General features: G+C 38.5%; 1 protein-coding gene across 4 annotated transcripts in view; it reads left to right on the top strand.

The window, feature by feature from the left end:
- Nucleotides 1–22,084, top strand: part of zbtb16a (zinc finger and BTB domain containing 16a) — a 116,750-nt gene that overhangs the window by 64,122 nt on the left and 30,544 nt on the right. For all 4 annotated transcript variants that reach the window (XM_048167457.1, XM_048167460.1, XM_048167458.1 and 1 more), the window contains exon 4: nucleotides 8,008–8,094. In XM_048167457.1, coding sequence (XP_048023414.1) covers nucleotides 8,008–8,094 — 87 coding nt within the window. The remainder of the gene's footprint in view (nucleotides 1–8,007; nucleotides 8,095–22,084) is intronic.

Genomic DNA, 22,084 nt, shown 5'->3' with positions numbered 1-22,084 from the left:
AGCCTGACACTGACTGCCTAGCACTTCTATACTGCTCATTTTACTGTGCTAGCACTTTGTTAGTTACTAGTTAGGATTTCTCACATCGCTGTCACAACTCAGGACCGCTTTAAGTGCTCAAACCATAATTTAAAATGAGAAGGCCTTTTTTCCCAATTTGATTTCATATCAGCTTTCGTATCTGCATTGAGACACATTCACCTTCTATTTTTCTCATTGGCGGTCAGCTGACATCAGTGGATCTCAATTTTTCACACGATTGACCTAACATTAATAATTAACACAATAAATCTATTTATTTCTTTTAGTTCATTGTAGTTTAGTCAATCAACTCATGGACCACTAAGAATACTTCAAGGACCACAGTTTGAAAACCACTGTTAAATTGATTTGGACCCAACCAATTATATTCAGGACCTGGATTCACCCTCCCTGCTCATGAAAGGCAAATAAGGAAAGAGCAAAACCGGCCTCCCACTGCTCTGCGCCCAGCAGTAAAGGCATTTACAGCACTGTAAAGACGGCTCAATTGTCGCATCCAGTGGTTGGTTGAAGTTTCGGTGGTCGTTTGGGGAAAGGGTTCACCGCCTGGTCAGGCTCTCAGGTTCTCCTGTGATAAATAAAAGAGGGCTTGAGGTATCGCTCTGTTTTCAGCCGACCTCACAGGTATTGATCAGGCATCAGAGCAGAGGCAGATCCTTTCTTGCCATTTCTTTCTTGGTGTGCATGCTAACTTTTTAAGAAGCACTTGACTTCTTTCACAATTACAGATTTTTTTAAAATCGACTTGTCTCTGGGTGGCATGAACAATTAGATTCGAGTAATGCCGTTTTAAAAATGCAACACTCGTGGCACGAGATGCTTAAAAAAAAAAAAAAAAACGTGTATGACCTCAGTATTTAACTAGTCTTCTATCATGACCCATCCCTACTCTTTACCTTTAATAATATGCTTGGTTAGTTGTCGCATATATGAAGTAATGATAACACTTTTCAATAAGGTTTAATGTGTTAGCATTAGCTAATGCAATAAATATCACAAACTGACAATAAACAATTTTTCATAGTTGTTTTATTCACGATAAAACACGGCTATGACCGCTTCACCCAACGGTTCTGTGTATCGCTACACAACACCCTCAGCAACCACTCTTAGCAACGTAAACTGTATGTTCTCAATTGATATTGTTGATTGAAGCTTACTGTATTATGTAGAAGAGTATTGTGAGAAAAAGATCGAGTGAGCGAGTTTATTACCTGCATTTTTATAAAAGCAATAAGGTACTCGGCCAGTGCTGTATTGTGAATAAGTCACGGCTGAAGGGGTTGCAGGCACTCCGCTTCGCATTGTGCCTAACAACGCCCTTCAGCCGTGACTTAATCACAATACAGCACAGCCTCTCGTACCTTATTGCTTACATATGCAATTGTTGATTGTTAATGGTTATAATACTTATGGTTACAATACTTATAATATGCACTACCATTCAAAAGATTGCAAGGTTTGTGAATTTGGAATTTGAGTATGTTTTTATAGAAATCCATACTTTTATTCAGCAAGGATGCAATAAATGTATCAAAAGTGTCAATGATTTATAATGGTACAAGCGATTACTATTTCAAATAAATGCTATTCTTTTGAACTTGTTACATTTTAAAAGGTATTAAATTATTTAATATTACCATTTTTATTCTATTTTTGATCAAATAAGTAAAGCCTTGGTGACCTTATATAGACTTCTTTCAAAAACACTTATAAAATCTTGCCAAACCCAAACTTTTAAACGGCAGTGTATTGTGGAATTAATATCAAACTAGATTAATGGGTATTATAAAATGTTCTTCATTATTAGCTCATGATACCTAATGCATTAACTAATGTTAATGAATTAAACCTTATTATAAAGTGTTACCAAAGTAATTCATAATCAGGCTTGGACTTGGCTTGACCATATCATGTGTACTTGCCAATGCAGATGAACATTGACCAACATCACCTTGTATATTTGCTGGCATCAATGCAGTAAGCAGCAATTCTACAAATCCCACGTCGGTTTTGGTGGCAGCTTAAACAGAGGCAAACCGTGGTAAGATGCTAGAGGCTCCACTCATTTCCTGCCACTTCACACCAGGCTAACCCTACAGGTTCCTCCCCAGCCCAGCTCCTGTTTCCTCCACTTCTGAAAGCCCTTTGTCCTTTAACTATACCATCGGGAAAGCTGCCCAGAGTCATAATTTAAGGAACCGTGGCCTGAAGGGAAAAAAATAGAGGCGAGAAAGGAAGAGGAAAACACGTGGAACCTTTCACCTTTTGTTGCAGTGGAAGGGTTAGCTTGCCGCACACCAGGGTCATACGCAGACATTTTCCTGTTGCTGATATTTGCTTTGTTTCTACATGTGGATTGGACAGTGTGTGTTCTAGAGTCCCACACACTGCAGAGGCATCCGTCTGCACATTACTAATATGCCACCAGCTTGTATGTGTATGTGCATCTTTGTGAACTGAAATGCCCTGACTATATCTGGGGCTAGACGGCTGAAATGACAGTGTTTTACACAGAGAGAAAAAGCAGGACTGAGTGTGACCTGCCGGCCAGATAAATTGGTCTACTGGCAAAATGGATTAAGAGCTTTAAAGCAGGCTAAAAAACAAGTGAATGAATGTGCAACACTGTGCTCATTTTGAGCAGATAAATTTAGAAGCGTCTTTGATGTGAAAGTGTGTTTAGCAAGTCAATATTTGTCTGCTTTGGTCTGTCCCGAGACGTCCTCTGTCTGCGCACCAGACCGTGAAGCTATCAGAAGAAGCCTAGATATCCTCAGTGTTTATCTCCTTTGCTATTCTTTCTGTTCTCTGTGAAGGCTATATAAATATTAACCAGCTGACTTCTCTTCATTTTCTGATAGTAGAGCGTAATCTACTGTATAGTGTCTGGAAATTAAATCTGTGCTGCTCTATTTCTCTAGCTGTGTGTCTGTGCAGGTACAGAAAAAAGTCAAATCTACGTCTGTTAGTGAAAATCAGTGCATCTATATGTAATTTCGTCAGATAGGCCTATCATCACGTGAGGTGACCTTAGTTAATCACATTTTAGAGTGTCTTTGTGTTGCGTTTGACCAAAGCTGTGATGCCTTATTTGCAATCAATTTACTCTTATGAATGGTTCTTTTGAATGATCCAATTTAAACAATTCATTAAACAGACTTCCAATGAAGTTAGTGGTTTGAAACAGACTTTTTACTCTGTGAATCGTTCAGAGCCTTTACTGAGTTCACAAATGACTCCTTTACTGAACTGTGAATCATTTTCCAATTATGTCTGATTGATAATGTACACAGAACCATTACTGTTATGTACACGATTAGATTTGTCAGACTTAACACAAGACTGATTACTGGGCTTATTCTTTTAAAATTCATCAAATTTAAGATAAAAATATTAAACTGTTGTTATTGTTCATCCATTTAAAAAAAAAAAAAAAAAAATGTACACACTTGTTACTTCAGTCATCTGCTATGCTTTTACAAATACCTGGGGCCCATTTCAGATAGATGGATAGATCTATCCCATTTAAGTGCATTTTACTTAAGTAAAATTATCTGCCAGTGGGGAAATAAAAATAATCTTAATGCAAATGGAAAACAAGATTAGAGTGTCTAATTCACTGGCTTCAGTGGCGTAGGCAGTAGCGCATACATAGACCTAGCTTGTGATGTGATTGACCTGGGTTCAAGTACGCCTTTTGCAGAGCCCGCTCTTTTCCCTTTTGCCATCACATATCACATCAGAAACCCATTTATTTTCAATAAAAATGAAGAAAATATTCTAAAAGTGGAAGTGAAGTGTCTAACTGGTGTTTAACAATAATAAAAGTATTTATAATTGTAATAAATGTAATCATTTACACTGTTATTATTGCATCCTGTTAATACAACAATTCTGAGGTGCAAATACAGTAGTCAACATTTGAAGCAAATCAAAAAAGGTCATCAAAGTTGTCCTAAGAAGGTTTTAGGACAACTTTGATGAAAGGTTTGGATCCACTTCAAATGTTGACTACTGTAGTATGCATCTGCCAAAATAAAGTATAAATAGCATACTATGAAAATGAATATTAGTTCAATAACTTACCGTTCTACCAGTTTTCACCTCTGATATTAACAGTGATAAGAATTAAACTTGTATTGAATCGGAAGTATGAGGACATCTTTTTGTTGGGTGATGTTGCCATGGTGTTTTGTAATATTGGAGCTCCATTGATCATGACTTTTCATAGTTGTGTTGCACGCACTTCACTCAAAGTCAAGCTGCTTAGAGTTGATTGAACTAACTCAATTAACCCTTCACCGGGAGTTTGATTGACAGGCGATCTAACCAATCATAACACCAAATCCGCCGTTATGTCTGACAAAGCAGTCAGGGGAGTTAGTAGATTAACGACGGTGGACTTGAACTTGAAAAATTGTGTGTACTGATGTCTTTCCGCAGTTGAAACAACATTCCTTCTCATGTTCAATTGTTTATTTGATGCTATAAATTAACTAGTAGGAAGAGATGATCAGTTCACTAGCCACTTGAACTGAGGCGCTACAGCTAACTGTCACAACACATTAAAGAGCCACAAAATGGTATTTGTTTAAATTTGAGACTTTGTTTCATATTAAAAGTAACCTGCTTTGTCAATGTCCTCTTTGCTCCACGATGTAGCCTATTTTTCACTGTGTGAGAACATGATGTGTGGCGAGAGATCGGCATGGCTTGTCGGACGTAGCAACAGTAACTAAAGCGGGCGGTTCTTTGCGAACGGTCATTTCAGCTGTTCTGAAACTGAAAACTTAGAGTTGGTTGAACCTCCTTATTGAAACGGGCCCAGCTGATTTAACAGTGGTGTAGGTTTTTTTTTTTGTTTTCTTTTTTTGCATATACCTGTAAACACTCAAATCCTACAATAGATTGTGAAATAACGTGCATGGACAACAGTGCTTCTTAACAACCATCCATATCAAGCTAGTCTGTACTTTGGCAACTAAAAAAAGTCAGTTGGCTCTAAAATGCTTAATTTTAAGAGCCAGTGGCTCGCCTGACAATGCTACACAAATATACTCATCCATGCGTCTACGCCGGCGTGCTTGCGTGAACGTGTGCATTTTAAGAGAGGAATCTGGCAGTCTCCCAGCATTTTTGTCTTGGTTGATAAAAAAAAAAATTGCTCTGCCTGCGGTACACATCTAGTCGTGAGGGAACACACAGTTCCTGGCTGTCCTTTCCAATTGGCAGTCTCTGTACTGTTCTCTGACTGATAAGAGAATAGTGTAAATAAAACTGTACAGCACAGCTCGTTACCGCTAAAGGAAAAGGGAGAGCACGCTGTCTGTACTCATTGTTCTGACGGCACTGTTTTTCCTTTTTATATGGATTTTTTTTGCTTTTTTGTACGGAGTGTGCTGTCTTATATAACGCATTTGTGTAGGCTCACCGAACAGCAAGGGTTTTTTTTGGGGGGGGGGTATTTGTCTACTCATGTTCCCGCTTCCGAGCGACAAGGAGGGGAGGCGTCTGATCAGAGTGTGTGATGAGAATCCACCTTTATAGCATTAGACAATGTGCTTGTTCACAGGTCTTTCCATTACAGCTGTGCTCTAGTATCACTCTCTTCGGGGACTCATCAACAAAGGCAGCGCGGCCCCACTCCTGGGTAATCTGAAGCTGGATGTTTGCCGCAGCTCCAGTAAAAGGCTCCAGTTGCATTCGCGTCATTTTATTCATGTGCACGACCGATTCAAACAAGACGGGTCGACGCGGCGTCCTCCTCGGAAACAGTAAATCCCAGGGTTTCAGTTGTGCAATACGTTCAGAGAAGGGAAGTGAAAAAGGAACGGGCCCTTGGCACGTGGCACCTCTCCTCCACTTGTTGGGAGCCACGGTTGTGTAAGGACCCATTATGTCAGGTTCGGCATTGCTGTGGCAACTTCAAGAGAAGGAGGGAGGAAGTGGGAGTTGCTAGAGAGCAATTCTCTTTTTTTGTTTGTTTTCTTTTTTTGTTTTCTTTTTTTTGCTGGAGAGGCAGTTATTTCTAGCTCTTCCTCTCTGTTTTTGTCTTTTGGTGGGGAGGGGTTTAAAAGTGGGGTATGAATGCTGCCAAATCTGTGGAAGGTGTTTTTCCTTCACACTTTTTTTTTTTTTTTTTTTTTTTTTTTTTTAGCCTTTTTTTTTTTTTAGTCGTGCTTAACAAGAAAGTCACTATTGAAAGGAGAGGCTAGAATTTATCACTTTAATTCCATGACTTTTGCCGGGCCTGGAAGCACGCTCCTGCTGGGTGGCTGGATGTTGTCACCCCCTGTGAGATAATGACCTGCTTCAATAAGCTGCCGTTTATGTTGTGGGGTGGGTTGTAAAGTCTGGCCTCTCCCTCTCTGCCACTTAAGGTGGTGATCAATGTCCCGCTGGCCCTCTATCTCAAGCTACTTTAGTTCTTGGACCTTCCTGCTCCGTGACCAAATGTCAAACCTGCTCAACACCAGCACTGGGCAAAGTCTGTCTGTCTGTCTAGTGTTTTGTCTGTCTGTCTAGCATTCTGTCTAGTGTTTTGTCTGTCTCTCTAGCATTTTTTCTGTCTGTCTCTCTAGCGTTTTTTCTGTCTGTCTAACGTTTTGTCTGTCTGTCTTTTTTTTTTCTCTGTCTAACGTTCTGTCTGTCTCACGTTTTGTCAATTCAATTCAAAGTGTGCTTTATTGGCATGACAATTATTACAAAGTATTGCCAAAGCATTTCTATCATCAACATACAGTGAATCAAATGTATAGAAACACACAAAAAAAGTCTCTGTCTAGCTGTCTGTCTGTCTAGCTGTCTGTCTAGCGTTCTGTCTATAATTATGAATTTCTTTGAATTTCAGTTGATTTTAATTTTACTTCCTTACATTCAAATTGCAATTCTGCATCATGCTACTTGAAATTGTAATTGAATTCAGAATCAAACAGGTCATCCCAAATGATACTACTGGTCAAGCCAGAAGCTGTCTCAAACAGCAATGTTTTGAGTTTGCCATAGTAACGGTATTTACACTTTTTGGGCTACATATACTACACATTCAATTGCATTCGACACTGATTGCAGAAGGCAAGATAAAGCATTTCATGGTTGATGCATACACCAAAGTAACCAGTTCTGAGGTTTGTCTGTCATAGTTCCTCTTTATATGCAACATTTAGTGACATGATGTGACCACAGGTAATAATGATGTTTGATTTCTTGAGCCATTTAAGAGGAACTTGTTTGTGCCACATTTGAAAGTTTATTGCTGAGTGGAATCATCTGCAAGAAAAAAAAAAAAAAACTCTTTCCTACTGCCTGACAGTACAGTATGTTTTGTAACTTCACAGTGGTTGCGAAATGGACTTTAGTTAGCTTTTTTTTTAATCTGAGCTATGACTTCCTGTTGTGCCTTGTGAAGGTGGTAAGACACATCAACGAGAGCTGAAAGATCTGTTACCAGTTTTAAAAACTCCCTTTTGATTGAGCAGATAAATACAATGTAAATCAATTACAGTGTTTCTGTTTATTTCTGATTTATAGATCAGATGGTATATTAACATCCTGTGGTCTCGCAGTTCCTCCTGGTGTCCTGTTGCAACATCAGAACTTGCTATGCAGATGTCAAATGCATGGCTTCTTGTTTTTATTTTCTATTTAGAATTGTTTGACAGCGTTTGTGTGATTTATAGTGAAAGAGTGCCTTGAATGCTAAATCCCTGTTATGATGCATTGCTTAAACTGCACAGTGCACACAAAATCACCGTCTGGCATATGTATCCTCCAAAACACATTGTAAACACTGTGTTTTTGCCAGCAAGTTTTATTGAAGCAAATCCAGCAGATTTCTAACTCACAGGCACTGAATCATTTCAACTATTGCTGGGGTTCATATAAATGCTATGACACCATGCACCACTCGAGGACCCCCAGAAGGATGTAGATTGAATAACTAGCTTTTTTTTTGTCTTGTAGCTGGTGAGAAAGCCATCGTCTGTGACCAGTGTGGAGCTCAGTTCCAGAAGGAAGATGCTCTAGAGGCCCACCGGCAGATCCACACAGGTGCAACACAAACACCAATCCACACCGCACACATCAAATACACTCAAATGTGTGGTCTGCTACTTTATGTAGAAGTTTGTCTTTGAGGGCCCACATCTTTTGAAAGACATTTGTTTTTAATGAGAGAAATTATTATTGTACTTAAATATAAAGCTTTTCTTTCTTTCTAAATTAAAGTGTGTGTTTGCATATATATATATATATATATATATGTGTGTGTGTGTGTATATATATATGTATATGTGTATGCATATATGTATACAGTGCTCAGTGAGTATGAGTACACCCCCTTTCAAAAGTAACATTTTAAACAATATCTCAATTAACACAAAAACAATTTCCAAAATGTTGACAAGACAAAGTTTAATGTAACATCTGTTTAACTTATAACATGAAAGTAAGGTTAATAATATAACTTAGATTACACATTTTTTAGTTTTACTCAAATTAGGGTGATGCAAAAATGAGTACACCCCACAACAAAAACTACTACATCTAGTACTTTGTATGGCCTCCATGATTTTTAATGACAGCACCAAGTCTTCTAGGCATGGAATGAACAAGTTGGCGACATTTTGCAACATCTATCTTTTTCCATTCTTCAAGAATGACCTCTTTTAGAGACTGGATGCTGGATGGACAGTGATGCTCAACTTGTCTCTTCAGAATTCCCCATAGGTGTTCGATTGGGTTCAGATCAGGAGCCACTGAATCACTTTCACCCTGTTCTTCTTCAGAAATCCAGCAGTAGCCATAGATGTGTGTTTAGGATCATTGTCATGCTGGAAAAGTGCACAACGACCAAGGGCTTCTCTTTTAGTACAGAGCAGTACATCTGTGAATTCATGATGCCCTAATGAAATGCAGCACTCATGCAGCCCCACATAAGGACACTGCCACCACCATGTTTCACTGTAGGGAACATGCATTTTTCTTTGTATTCCTCACCTTTGCGACGCCATACAGTTTTGAAGCCATCAGTTCCAAAAACATTTATCTTGGTCTCATCACTCCAGAGTATAGAGTCCCAGTAGTCTTCATCTTTGTCAGCATGGACCCTGGCAAACTCCAGGCGGGCTTTTTTGTGCCTGTGATTTAGGAGAGGCTTCTTTTGTGTCCGGCATCCATGCATGCGACTCCTCTGCAGTGTACGCCGTATTGTGTCACGGGAAATAGTCACCACAATTTGGCTTTCTACTTCTTTAGATAACTGCAGTGAACTTGCATGCCGATTTTCTTCAACCCTCCTCATCAGAAGACGCTCCTGTCAAGGTGTTAACTTCCATGGACGACCTGGACGTCTCTGTGAGATGGTTGCAGTTCCATCTTTTTTAAATTTTTGTACCACTTTTGCTACAGTATTCTGACTGATAAGCTTTGCTGATCTTCTTGTATCTTCACCTTTCTGGTGTAAAGAAATTATTTTCTTTCTCAGGTCTTGTGACATTTCTTTTCCATGTGGTGCCATTGCTGACAGCATGAAGTGGAAAGGGGTTTTAACACCCTTTCATAGTCAACAGTCTGCTGGACACCTGTGTAATGAATAATTAGACTCACATGTGGTTGAATTCTTGTTAAATTAGACATTTGTAGTCTAAAATTTAGCTCCAGAGACTTGTCTGAGACATTCAGTGGGGTGTACTCATTTTTGCATCACCCTAATTTGAGTAAAACTGAAAATTTTATCTAAGTTATATTATTAACCTTACTTTCATGTTATAAGTTAAACAGATGTTATATAAAACTTGTCAACATTTTGGAAATTGTATTTGTGTTCATTGAGATAGTTTAAAATGTTACTTTTCAAAGTGTGTGTGTGTATGTATGTATGTATGTATGTATGTATGTGTGTGTGTGTGTATATATATACTTTATAGTATAAATAAATATAAGAGGTTGTTTTTTTTTTTTTTTTAGATTTAGCTTTCTTTTGATGAATTTTTTTTTTTTGTCCCCAACTATAGCCAAGTATGCATGCACATAATCTAAGATATCTTTTTAACTATAAGCAATGTAATACCAAATGTCAGATTGTAAACCATTTGCGTTCTAGGACGAAAAGTTAGCTCTGTGTGTTTACTTGCAGAACATGGTAAACAATCAGCCACCTTGGTTATTTATAAATGGATAAAGCTTCGAGTCTCGATCATGTGTTTGTCCAACAACTTCTTGGGACACGCGGTGACAGATAAACGTTTACTGGAGGAGGTGAAAGACAAGCCACCAGCTATGGGGTAAAGCTGGCAACCGACCACAACAATTACGCACATACATACCTGCTTGTCATTCTATGCAGACAAATTATTGGTTATGGGAAACAGGGCAGTCGTGGTCAGGCTTGGTTAAATCTGTTTGTTTACTAGGTGCCCTCAAAACAATGTTGTGGCATGGAAGAAAGACCTCTCCGGTTTCCGCCTCTGCTTACATTCTTGGTGGCAACCTGAGTGGGGTATGCGCTGGTGCACCTGACCCTGATATGATGACCTCTGCTGGGTTGCTGGACACGAGCTGTGCTGATGCATGTGGCTCTCAGTACACTGCCATGCTATGACTCCTCACTTTCCAGACAGCCCTTGCTATCTGCCCTTGGGAGAATGTTCTTGCACAAACGTGTCTAGCACTCCACAGCATAACAGTCTGGCTCGCTTAGTTCACTTTGGGTATAGAAAGCACCATCGCTGCATTACATTTATGATTCATCACACCCATGAGGCCTTGAACCACCTTCAGGAACTAGGTATTTGAGATTGACATACTTAAAATGTACAGTCAGTAGTTCGGCATGTTGAATTAAGCCTTCATACGTAAGTGGACATACTTGAACGAAGATCTGATGGCTGCCAAAATCCCACTTAATCACCGTTGTGATAGTCATTTATAAACTCAGTTTAGGGTTTGCAATTGGGTCGATGTGTGGAAAATGTGTGAGGGCTTCAAATCAGCCTATAGTTCATTGTGGCTTCAGTATTTGACTTCCACAAACAATCTCTCTATATGAACGAACTCAACGTGTTCCATACCTAGAGCTGGCAATATAAAGTAAAGACTAAAGACTGGAGTAATGACTGCTGAAAATGATATTTATCAATGATATGTATTGCCATTTATTTTTTTCTGTTGTTTGCTGATGTTAGGTGTATACACTACCATTCAAAATTTAGGGTCAGGTAGACACCAAACTCCTTTTATATTTAGCAACGATGTATTAAATTTATCAAAAGTGACAGTAAAGATGTTACAAAAGATTTCTATAGTATCTCAAATGAATTCTTTGGAACTTCCTGTTCATCAAAGAATCCTGAAAAAAAAATTAAAAAATAAAAATCTATCATTCTCCACAAAAATTCTAATCAACACAAATGTTTTCACCAATGATAAATAGAAATGTTTCTTGCACACCAAATCAGCGTATTTCAACTAAAGACTGGAGTAATGCTGAAAATGTAGCTTTACCGTCACAGAAATAAATTACTTTTTAAAAAATATTAATGAATAAAACGGTTATTTTAAATTGTGATAATATTTTACAAATTTACAGTACTTACTCAAATAAATCAAATAAAATCAAATAAATGTAGCCTTGGTGAGCATAAGGGACCTCAAAAAAAAAAAAAAAAAAAATTCTATCCTACCCTAAACTTTTGAATGGCATTGTATATCTTGATAATTTTATTTATTTTCTAACCCCAATCACAGAAACTACCTGCTCAACAAACAGTTCAAATGTTTAATGTAATAACTAAAATATCCACCTAAATTGTAATTTTTCATTTTTCATTTAATTTTTTTTTGTTCATCAAATTTTTTCTTATTCAAAAAACATTGTTCGTGCATTGTTAATATCGCTTTTGTTTCTTCATATTTTAACGTATTATGTTTTAATTGATATAATTTAGTTTTTCTTTGTCTTTATCGTTGATTGAATCAAAATATTTTTTGTTGACCATTTTCATCAGAAATTACATTGACAAGATTAACACTAATTACTAGCTTTTTTTCTACTGAAGTATTATTAAAACTTGTCTTACTGTTCTCATAATTGTGAGATTAGTCTAAAGAGGAAACGTAAATGGAGAGTGATTGTCATCATTTACTCCCCCTGTATGGTTTGGAAAAAAAATACTATGGAAGTCAATGAGGTCCATCAACTGTTTGGTTACTGACATTCTTCATAATATCTTCTTTTGTGTTCAGCATAGAAAAGAAATTCATACAGGTTTGGAACAACTTGAGGGGGAGTAAATAATGACAGAATTTTCATTTTTGGGTGAACTCTCAGGCAGTTATTGGCAATATTCACATTCTTGCAGAATCATTGTGAATCTATTGTGAATATACCGATCCCAACTCTGTCCTGGTCTCAGAGCTGGTTGGTGTACTTTGTGTTATTTGACAGACATGTGTAAAAGGCATGCCGTGCCCTCACTGACCGGGCCTCCCGAGAGCCTTGACCAATATGGGGCCCATTGTAAATAGGGGTTAAACAGGGCTAACGATCAGAGAAAGGCATACCAGTGGAAAAGCCTGGCTAAATATAGATTTGGAGTCTGGAGTAAAAAAAATGGGCAGTGAAACTTGTCTTCCTGCCAGGGACCTGAACAGCAGTGAGGCCAGCCTCCCCTGTGGCTACCAGGCTTATATTTTAAATGTGCTATAACGCATGGCTAGTTTGATACGCTGGCTTTTTTTTCCACAGTCCCTCAATATGCTCACCCATATGCTTCATTTTCACAGCCTAGATAGACTTGAAGTGGGTTATTAGGGGATTTTATGTCTGCGGCTTCATGATTTTTTTTTTTTTTTTTTTTTTCCTGAAAACTACCCATGACCCACAGACATCTTGCTACATCTTGCTATAATCTGAGGGTGACGTAAGGGCCACAAGAGGAAATGTTTGTTTCACCTTGTTATCTCCCACTCTTAGCCAGACCAAAGTGACAAACCCCACATCTAAAACCTTGATGCGAAGCCAAGTCTGATTTTGCCCTGCCGTCCACTTGTGCTTATGTTATGCTAAGTGTTACTTAACAGGCCAAAAACTGCATCTCTGTCCCCACACCAGCCCTAGTGGATGTGTAACTCGCAGTTGCGCCCTCTTTATAAATAGTTAACGGCTGTTGGCATGGTGGTGGTGTTTACGATGGGCAAAGTTTTCTTGTCGTTGTAAACATCCAGGTCTCGGTTTTCAAGTTGGCAGCTTGTCTGGCAAAAGGCTGAAGTGCAGCGGTCATTTCCTGTAATGCTATCAGGAGAACTGCCGATTAAGTCAACCTGCATGGTTGAATGATGAAACAATAGCCATTCATGGAAAATCAGATGCCGCAATGATTGAATAACACGGCAATAACAAAACGGCAACAAAATTAGTCACGATGGAATATTGAATCTGTTTAATTTTGCCTATTAAAGAGAGAAAGTTTTTTTTTTTTTTTTTTTCCTCCCCCACCTGCATACAGTGTGTGGATGTCAGATTATTTTCTACTTCTCTCTAAAGCGGCTCAGACACTTCACATACATACAGTATGAGTAGTATGTGTATGTACAGTATGTATGAGTGTATAAAAGCTCTACCGTTCAAAAGTTTAGGGTCAGCATTTTTTTTTGTTTTAACCAATACTTTTATTTAGCAAGGGTGCATCAAATTGATAATTGGTAATGATATTTATAAAGTTACAAAAGAGTTCTATTTCAAATAAAAGCTGTTCTTTTGAACTTCATCAAAATATTCATCAAAGAATCCTGAGAAAATGTATCACGATTTCCGTAAAAAAAAAATTTCAGCTTAGCCACCACTAGAACAAATTACATTATTATAATGCAAAATGGTTATAATGTAATGTTATTTCACAATATTACCGTTTTTTCCCTATTTTTGATTAAATAAATGCAGGCTTGGAGACTTTTCACACAAATACATATAATGTATGCGTGTGTAAAGGCCATTGTTGGCAAGTAGATTCAAATGTTTAACTTGAGTACTAAAGTATCTAAAATCTAGTTAAAATCTTAGTTGAAAGACCTTTTGTTAACTTGTTTGAGTTTTAGATGGTCGGCACGATTCCTGCCTCATTCCAGACTAACACCGCCGCTTCAATGGATCCCTTTGTAGGCTCGTCTCATTTCTGTTGATGTCAGAGAAATCAGCTGCTGTGATATGTTGATTGGAAGAAAAAGGGGCCCTTGTATACAGCCTGTAGGTTTTCAGACTGATAAATTGAGTTTGTTTCGCCTAATTATTGACATGTTCTATTTATTTAACATTTAATCATTCTCTGTGCAGCAAAGAACATAGATAAGATAGCATTTGAGTTAACTGAAAGTATCAAAATGGCTCATTATATTCCTGAACTTTACAGTATGGCTCCTCGAATGACTTGGATCTGTGTTGATGGCATTCTTTGGTGAGGTGTTTGCTGCCTGTGACGTCAGGGGCTTTTAGACAGTTGGAGAGGTTGGTTAAGGCACATAAATGGCCGGTCGTGTTTGGTGCCAAGACTCGGAGAGAAAAACAACATCATGTGCTGTTGTTGACGCACAACCCCAGTGCTACTGGAGTCTCAGTTCTGACCTACTTTAAAGGGCAGCCCAATTTGAAGAGACTTCAACTCCACGATCACTTATCTCAAGGGACTGCAATGAAAAATTCACTCATGAATCCTGCCGAAGGGGCCTTTGTGTGTTTTTGTGCATTTTAAATAAGGGGTATTGACTTTTACTGAGTGTGAAGCGGCATGTCCCTTTTCAATCTGAAGCACTGATATGATGTCTAGCCGAGAGATGTGCTTTACCACACACAGTGGTGCTTTATTTGCCGTGACAGTTTGGATGGAAGATTTGAGATGAGGGGGGAAGTTCCAGCATTTCTGCAGAAGCTGTGAAACTCAGAATTGTGTTTTGACAAAACTATTATGAGGAAAATGACCATGAAGCTCCTGGGTCTCCTCAATCACATCTTTATTGATGAGTCAGTTTGGCTTCCAGGACTCCCCAGCTCAGTGATCCACCTCAAAACATCACATCCATTATTAGTTTGCCATTCACAGAAGCTGTTATAGACGGTGGCGTAGTTGTCACACAGCCGCCTTTAAACTGTCCGAGCAGCTGACTGCATGTGAATCCATATATAATAGCAACGGCTCCCCCTTCCCTCTTGATTTCCTCTCATCCTTTTTAAGTCTTGTGTTACAGGGAAAATATGCAAACCATTTTGGAGAGAGAACGGCGGATTTGCTCGGTGGGAACACGGCGTGACTCCAGTGAACCAGGCCACAGAGTAAACACTTTCTTCTCTGAAGCCAGAAATAGTTTTGACAGAGTGAGAGAAAGGAATAGAGCAACACGGCTGTGTTTTGGCACAGTGAGAAAGAGAAAAGAGAGCTTTTTTTGGGTTCCCTCGCCCCCCCCCCCCCAACACTTTCTCTCCCACATCTGAAAATATCCCTGAATAATGTGCCCAAAGGCTTCCACTTCTCAACCCCTCCACAAGCTTGTCACTCTCGCAAATGGGGTCGGTGCCACTGGTAAACACAGGTCATGCCATACCCCTCTATTAACTCAATCACACCGCTACTAGTAACGGCTGTTAGGCATTTAGTTAATTGTGACGTAATTAACCTGTCAGTGTGCATTAAAGTTGCACAAGCCAATTCATATGAATATGGGCTGGTTTGGGCATCCTGTTCAATTTCCACAAAGGCAGTTTTGTTTGCTGTAGTGCTCCAGAAGTGACCATGAGGGGACATCCGCCTTTTGAGTCTTTTCTTAATCTGGTCTTTTTTTTTTTTTCCTTGATGATCGTTGGTTGATACATGATTATTTATTATAAGCTTTGTGATTGGTGGATGTTATTTTATGCAATTTTTTCATTGGTTCATTGCAAGTTTGAATTCTGTTTCTGTTTGTATTTAAAGGAACCTATACACACCTGAAACCGTTTAGCCCTGACGAAGGCCTGTGTGCCGAAACACTTTGGCAAAATAAAGTTGATACGTAGCTCCAGCCTCACAGTTTTTTATTTTTGACCCCTCCGTGCCACAAGTGCTGCTGGTTTTCTTTCTTATACTTTCTTATACTTAATCTAGTTGTTGAAACCACATATGTAAATTTTACTCCTCCCAAAATGTTAATAAATTAAAGTGTTGAGAGCGTGTTATAGGCTGTTAAGTTATACCCTGATATGACCGCATTACAATGACACACGCGTCATTGCAGATGAGTATCTCTTCAGCTAGCCGACGTGCAAACTACCACAAATGAAACTGAAAGTCAGTCGTTAACAGTTAAAACACAATAATCTTCATGAACAGTAGTGAGACTAAATGATCTTACCAGTGCTGATGCGGCGCTCTCTCCTATTGCGGTCTTTGATTTCGAAATTAGCTGATTATGAAGAAAGTGCTGTTGCTTTTGTTGACGTAAACTCTGTTAAATTTGCATATAGCATGGGAATTGAAGATCAGATTTTATATTCATTTTGTGGAGACTCATTTATGTGGCCAAGTGTAAATGAACCGTTTTATCAATAAAAATGCATGAAGTGACCAGGTGTAAACAGACTCTAAAACTATTTTTATATACATTACTGTGCAAAAGTGTTAGGCCACCATTAGATGTTGTTTTAGCAATGGTATAATGACCATGTATAATTATTTCTCAGTCTCTTTATTAGAATATAACCAGAAAATACAAGAAATTTGTATGCAGTATTTAAAAAAAAAAACGGGGGGAAAATGGGTTCTATAGGCTAAAGTGGCAAGTATTTAGTGACTTCCCCTTACACATAGCAGGAACTGGCTCTCTTAGTGGGATCAAAAAGGACTAGAAGGCCAAGAAAACTTTCAAAATCTGATGAGAAGTTTGTCAGAGTTTCTTCTTTTAGAAACTGGAAGAAGTCCAGGAGATCACACTAAATACTGATTTTTGTTTTAAGAAGCCATTTTGTTCTTGTTTGTTTTTACTTTGTACATATTTCCTGTATTTTCTGTTTGTATCTCAAAGAGACAGAAAAATAAATATGGATGGTCGTTAAAGGGTTAGTTCACCCAAAAATGAAAATTCTGTCATTAATGACTCAGCCTCATGTCGTTCCATACCCGTAAGACCTTTGTTCATCTTCAGAACACAAATTAAGATATTTTTGATGAAATCCAATGGCTCAGTGAGGCCTCTGTTGCCAGCAATGCCACCGAACCTCTCAGGATCCAGAAAGGTACTCAAAACATATTTAAAACAGTTCATGTGAGTTAGGGATGGGCAGATCGATATGAAGTATCGATATATCGATACTGACGTAGAGTATTAAAAGTATCGATACTCAAATTAAAATATCGATACTAAGGGGTGTTTTTTTGTTAACCAGTGATTTTGTTTATTTAACAATAAATTTAAAGCATAAAATATGCATTGGATTGGACAAATAACCTATGTATGATTGTAAATAATTTGTAGTAAAAGTATTTTCCTGCTCATCTGAACACGCAAATGCTGCAAGTCAGAACCAATCGATCACAGAGCGTTCGCTCACTGCCGACACTACATTCAAACAGCTGTAGGGCTGCGTTTAGTATCGTAAGAAACCATTGATGCTTTTGGGAAACACAGCCCAGAACAATGCTTAACAGAGTTTAGCCTACATAGTTTGTGCAATTAGCCTACATTTATTTAAAATGAACGTTAAAAGTTCATATTGATGTTCTGTCAGAATACAAATGTTTCATTTAATGGGTGCAACATCCCGTCAATGGCAGTCCCTTATGAAAATGAACCATTACTACAGTGACCATAGTTCAGCTAGGCATATAGTAGGCTTATTTGTAGATTTTCCAAACCAAGTAAACATTTTAACCATGTGTAAACAAAAATATAATCTAATATAATGTTAGGTGTTAAGTATAATCTTCAATATAATGTTAAGTGGGTATCATAACCCATTTTACTCTTAGTAATTCAATAAATGAATAAATGTTACAATCTTTGAGTTCATATTATCGGTATCGATATCGGCGATATTGGCCTTGAAAGTATCGGTATCGTATCGAAAACAAAATAAGTAGTATCGCCCATCCCTAATGTGAGTACGGTGGTTCTAACTTTAATATTATTAATATTAAAGAGACTAGAATACTTTTTGTGCGGCAAAAAAACACAAGTGATTCGGATTGCTTATCAAACTGCAGAAATCACGTGACTTTGGTGCTCCGAACAACTGATTCGAAACAAATGATTCGTTAAGCGTTAAGGCCATCACTAGATATTGTTGAAAAGTCGTTATTTTGTTTTTTTGCCACACAAAAAGTATTCTCATCACTTTATAATATTAAGGTAGAACCACTACTCACATGAACTGTTTAAATATGTTTTGAGTACCTTTCTGGATCTTGAGAAGTTCAGTGACATTGCTGGCAATAGAGGCCTCACTGAGCCATCGGATTTCTTAAATATCTTAATTTGTTCCGAAGATGAACGAAGGTCTTACGGGTGTAGAACGACATGAGGGTGAGTAATAAATGACATAATTTTCATTTTTGGGTGAACTAACCATTTAATACATTTATAAAACAACAAAGCTGGTGGTGGCCTAAGACTTTTGCACAATACTGTATATATGTGTGTATATATACACCTTAGACAAATGAGTGCATAATGCCTCTGAAAGTCACATTCAGGACGGGACGCTTACAAGAAATACTCTCAAGAGCATTGCTGTGATCCAAATGCGATATTTTTATTTTTTTTGTACAGGAAAGTGAGCCCTTAGCCTGTGCTGTGGCAGTGTTTGTAGGTGAAGGCTGATGGGTTTGGACCGCTCTGAGACAGCATGGCATCAGAAATGGTGTCCATGTGCCGGTCAGCTGCAGCTGATTAAATGACTATTAGCTGTGCCAGACTCTATCCCCATATCTCATTCTACATCCATTACTGAGCAAGCTGTCCCACTCTCAAGCGGAGGACCCATCTGTCCGAGCCCCACTGACCGCCTGCACCCAGCTTGGTTACTGTAGGCCTTCATTATCCTCATTGCAGGTTGGCCGTACACTTGCTATTATTTGCATTCGAGTCATGCCTGAATGGTGTGCGAACAAACTTAATTTCCCATCTTTTTTTAGTGACAGCATGAGAATGATTTGACACACAAAGCACCTTCTTTATTCTTAATTTTTGTTGCGTTAGTACAAAAATGCACTGTAATTGTACTTATGTTGTAATCGTGATTTCCTCATGAGTATCAGATTCCCATGAAGATATCCTAATAACTGTTTTCACAAATCTGTTGTTCTGTGTGAGGCACTGCCCTTTCTGTTTTTAGGTCACAGGGTGAATAACAGGTGACGCAAAATAATTTGACTATGTCAATTTAGCTTTTCAAGCTCTATTCAGGGCGCTGTACGATTCAAACGAAAAGACTGAAAATGATTATCTGAATGTGTTATATGTGGGATTTTGCCGGTCCAGCAGAGGCATCGGCTTAGACCCTGTTTGACGCTTAAATCCTTTGAAGTGGTGTGTGTGCGTGTGTCCTTACGCCAGATCTATTGAACACAAGCTTTTTATTTTTTTTATTTTTTTCCCCTCCTCTCTCAAAATACAGAGGGCACAAGTGCTTGGACTCTGTATCAGTGACCAAATTAAATCAAGCGCAGACCGGCCTGGCCTCTCTTTTTTCACAACTAATTTTTTCCCTAGATAGGATCTAAATGAGTTTTCCAGTGGGTGAGATGCTCAGTTGGCTGATAGATACCATGTGCAGACGTGCAGCCAACACCCAGAAGTAATCATCTGTTGGCAAGAATGTTTAGCCATTAGGCGAAGTATAAATTCTCACAATGAGCTCCACTTTTATCAACTGACTCTGTGTGGAGTCGGCATGAGCGATCCACTTGGGAACGTAGGACGGTGGCCCTTCTGCGAGGACCCACCGCAGTCGACGGGCTGCTCTGAGGGTCACCGTTCCAGCTTAGTAGGGTACAGTGGGGGGAAACGGGGATTTGTAGCATCTCTGCGTGACGGCCACAGCGTTCATTGTTTCTCGGTGGAGATTTGACAGAAAATAGTGATGTCTAAATCCGTCTGGCATGGCTTTGGTGAAGAATCTCGACGAGAGAGAGGCTTTGATACACATTGTGAGGAGAGACAGCAGCACATGTCCAAAGGAAAATAAAAGTTTTGTGGGGAGATTACGGACTCCTGTAGGCCCAGTGATTCACGTGCTGTAAAAGAAGCCAGCAGGAATCTCCCGATCTTGTCCGCCAAACTCGCCTGAGATGGGACGCCCCTGGCCACTACAATAAGACTCATCCTGTGTTGAACAAGCATTACCCGCCTCGGTTCTGAATGCATTGTATCTCGGTGCTAATAACCATAGGTAATTAAATGCTGAGGGGGAGGTAGGATATGAAAGGGTGGTTGGAAAACAAAGTGATGTACAGGAATCTTCAGCTATGATAAAAAAAAAAAAGTACACACACACAGACCCTTTGTGATTAAGTGTCCCACCTTTAAGTATCCCTGTAATGGATTAACCCCCATCCCACGAGTGGCCTGAATAGACAAGGATTCACTGGAGACGCAACAGAGCTACTCCACAATGGGCCAGTCTTCTTTTGTTCCTTCAGCTTTTCGAGTAAATCCAACCCCCCTCCCACCCCCCAACCCTGTAATTAGATTTGAGCTGTTTGCAGACATCCCAAAAGTGATCTGTACAAAGCATAAAAAAGTGTACCCTTTAATTTACAGTGCAAATACTTTTCCATTAGCAATGGGGGATTTGGTGGTGTTTGTTCCTCTGAAAGGAGAGAGGGAGTGAATGGAGGTGGAAGACACTCTTCTGTTACTTAATTGTGAACTCTGAGATTAGTGTGAACACTTCCAACCTTTCACCCCAAACAAAGGAGCGATCAGGTCTTGTTGCCTAGTGACACGGTCTTCACACTGGCCAATTTAACCAGTGAGCTGTATGCTACCTGTGCCTGTTGCAATTGATGGAGCAGCGAGTGAATGATTCCATAACAGTGTTTGCTCTTCGTCTTCATTTCTGGGCCACAAATGCCTCCATGTACAAATACCTTCATATTCTTGGCTGGAGTAATAACCTTCACATCTCTGCTGTTATGACAATTTTATTTATAGAGAGTTTTCTATAGATTAAAAGCTCCATTCTTCTACATCATGGTATTTATTTTAGATTTTGAATTGCATAAAAACATTCACATAATATTGACATGCAAATGCTCAACAGCAAAGTTTATTTTCTGCTGCCAGAATTTGCACACATTTTCACTGGCTCCACTGCAATTATTTATTTTTAGCAATGTATTTTTATATGTTGTATATTGTATATTATATAATTAAGTAGAATATCATATAATACATAAGTTTTAAAAAAAAAATTATAAAATGTTTTTTTCTTTACATTTTTTGTATGAAAAAAAATGAAAAATTTGTATGAAGAGGCATATAATTCTTTTTTTTTTTTTTTTTTTTTTTGATTGGTTTGTAGTTTTCAACATTTTAACTTCATCTCTATCAGCCAGAAAAAAATAGGATTTTTTTAGTGCGATTATGCTTGGTGGTTTCTAAGGTGTTCTGGGTGGTTGCTAGGTGAACTGTTGCCTGAGTCAGAGCCCACACAAAAGACACTGATATTTTGGTTCTTGGATATGGTCTTTTTCTTTTATTCAGAAGTATTTAAAATTATTTTCTAAATTATTTATTTATTTTGCATGTTAAATTGGTAGCCACATGAAATTAATTAGTATGATTGCTTATAAAATAACAGCCAAACTTAAGGTATCACTCATGTCCATACCACACATGATCAAGTTCACGCACCCAGGGCCTAAATTTCGGTGCGGGATTTCTGGTGTTGGGCATAATTTTACTATAGAAGGAAAATCATCAGGTTTACCATAAACGATCCTGAGCACTTGTGGTGTGGTCGCTGCTCACTTTAAATAGAAACAGTAAAGTGTGTTACAGTTATGTCTCGTGGTCC

Source organism: Megalobrama amblycephala, linkage group LG18, assembly GCF_018812025.1.
Source record: "Megalobrama amblycephala isolate DHTTF-2021 linkage group LG18, ASM1881202v1, whole genome shotgun sequence".
Lineage (NCBI taxonomy): Eukaryota > Metazoa > Chordata > Actinopteri > Cypriniformes > Xenocyprididae > Megalobrama > Megalobrama amblycephala.
Note: the sequence above shows the minus strand (reverse complement) of the source record. Positions and strands in the feature narration are given on the sequence as shown.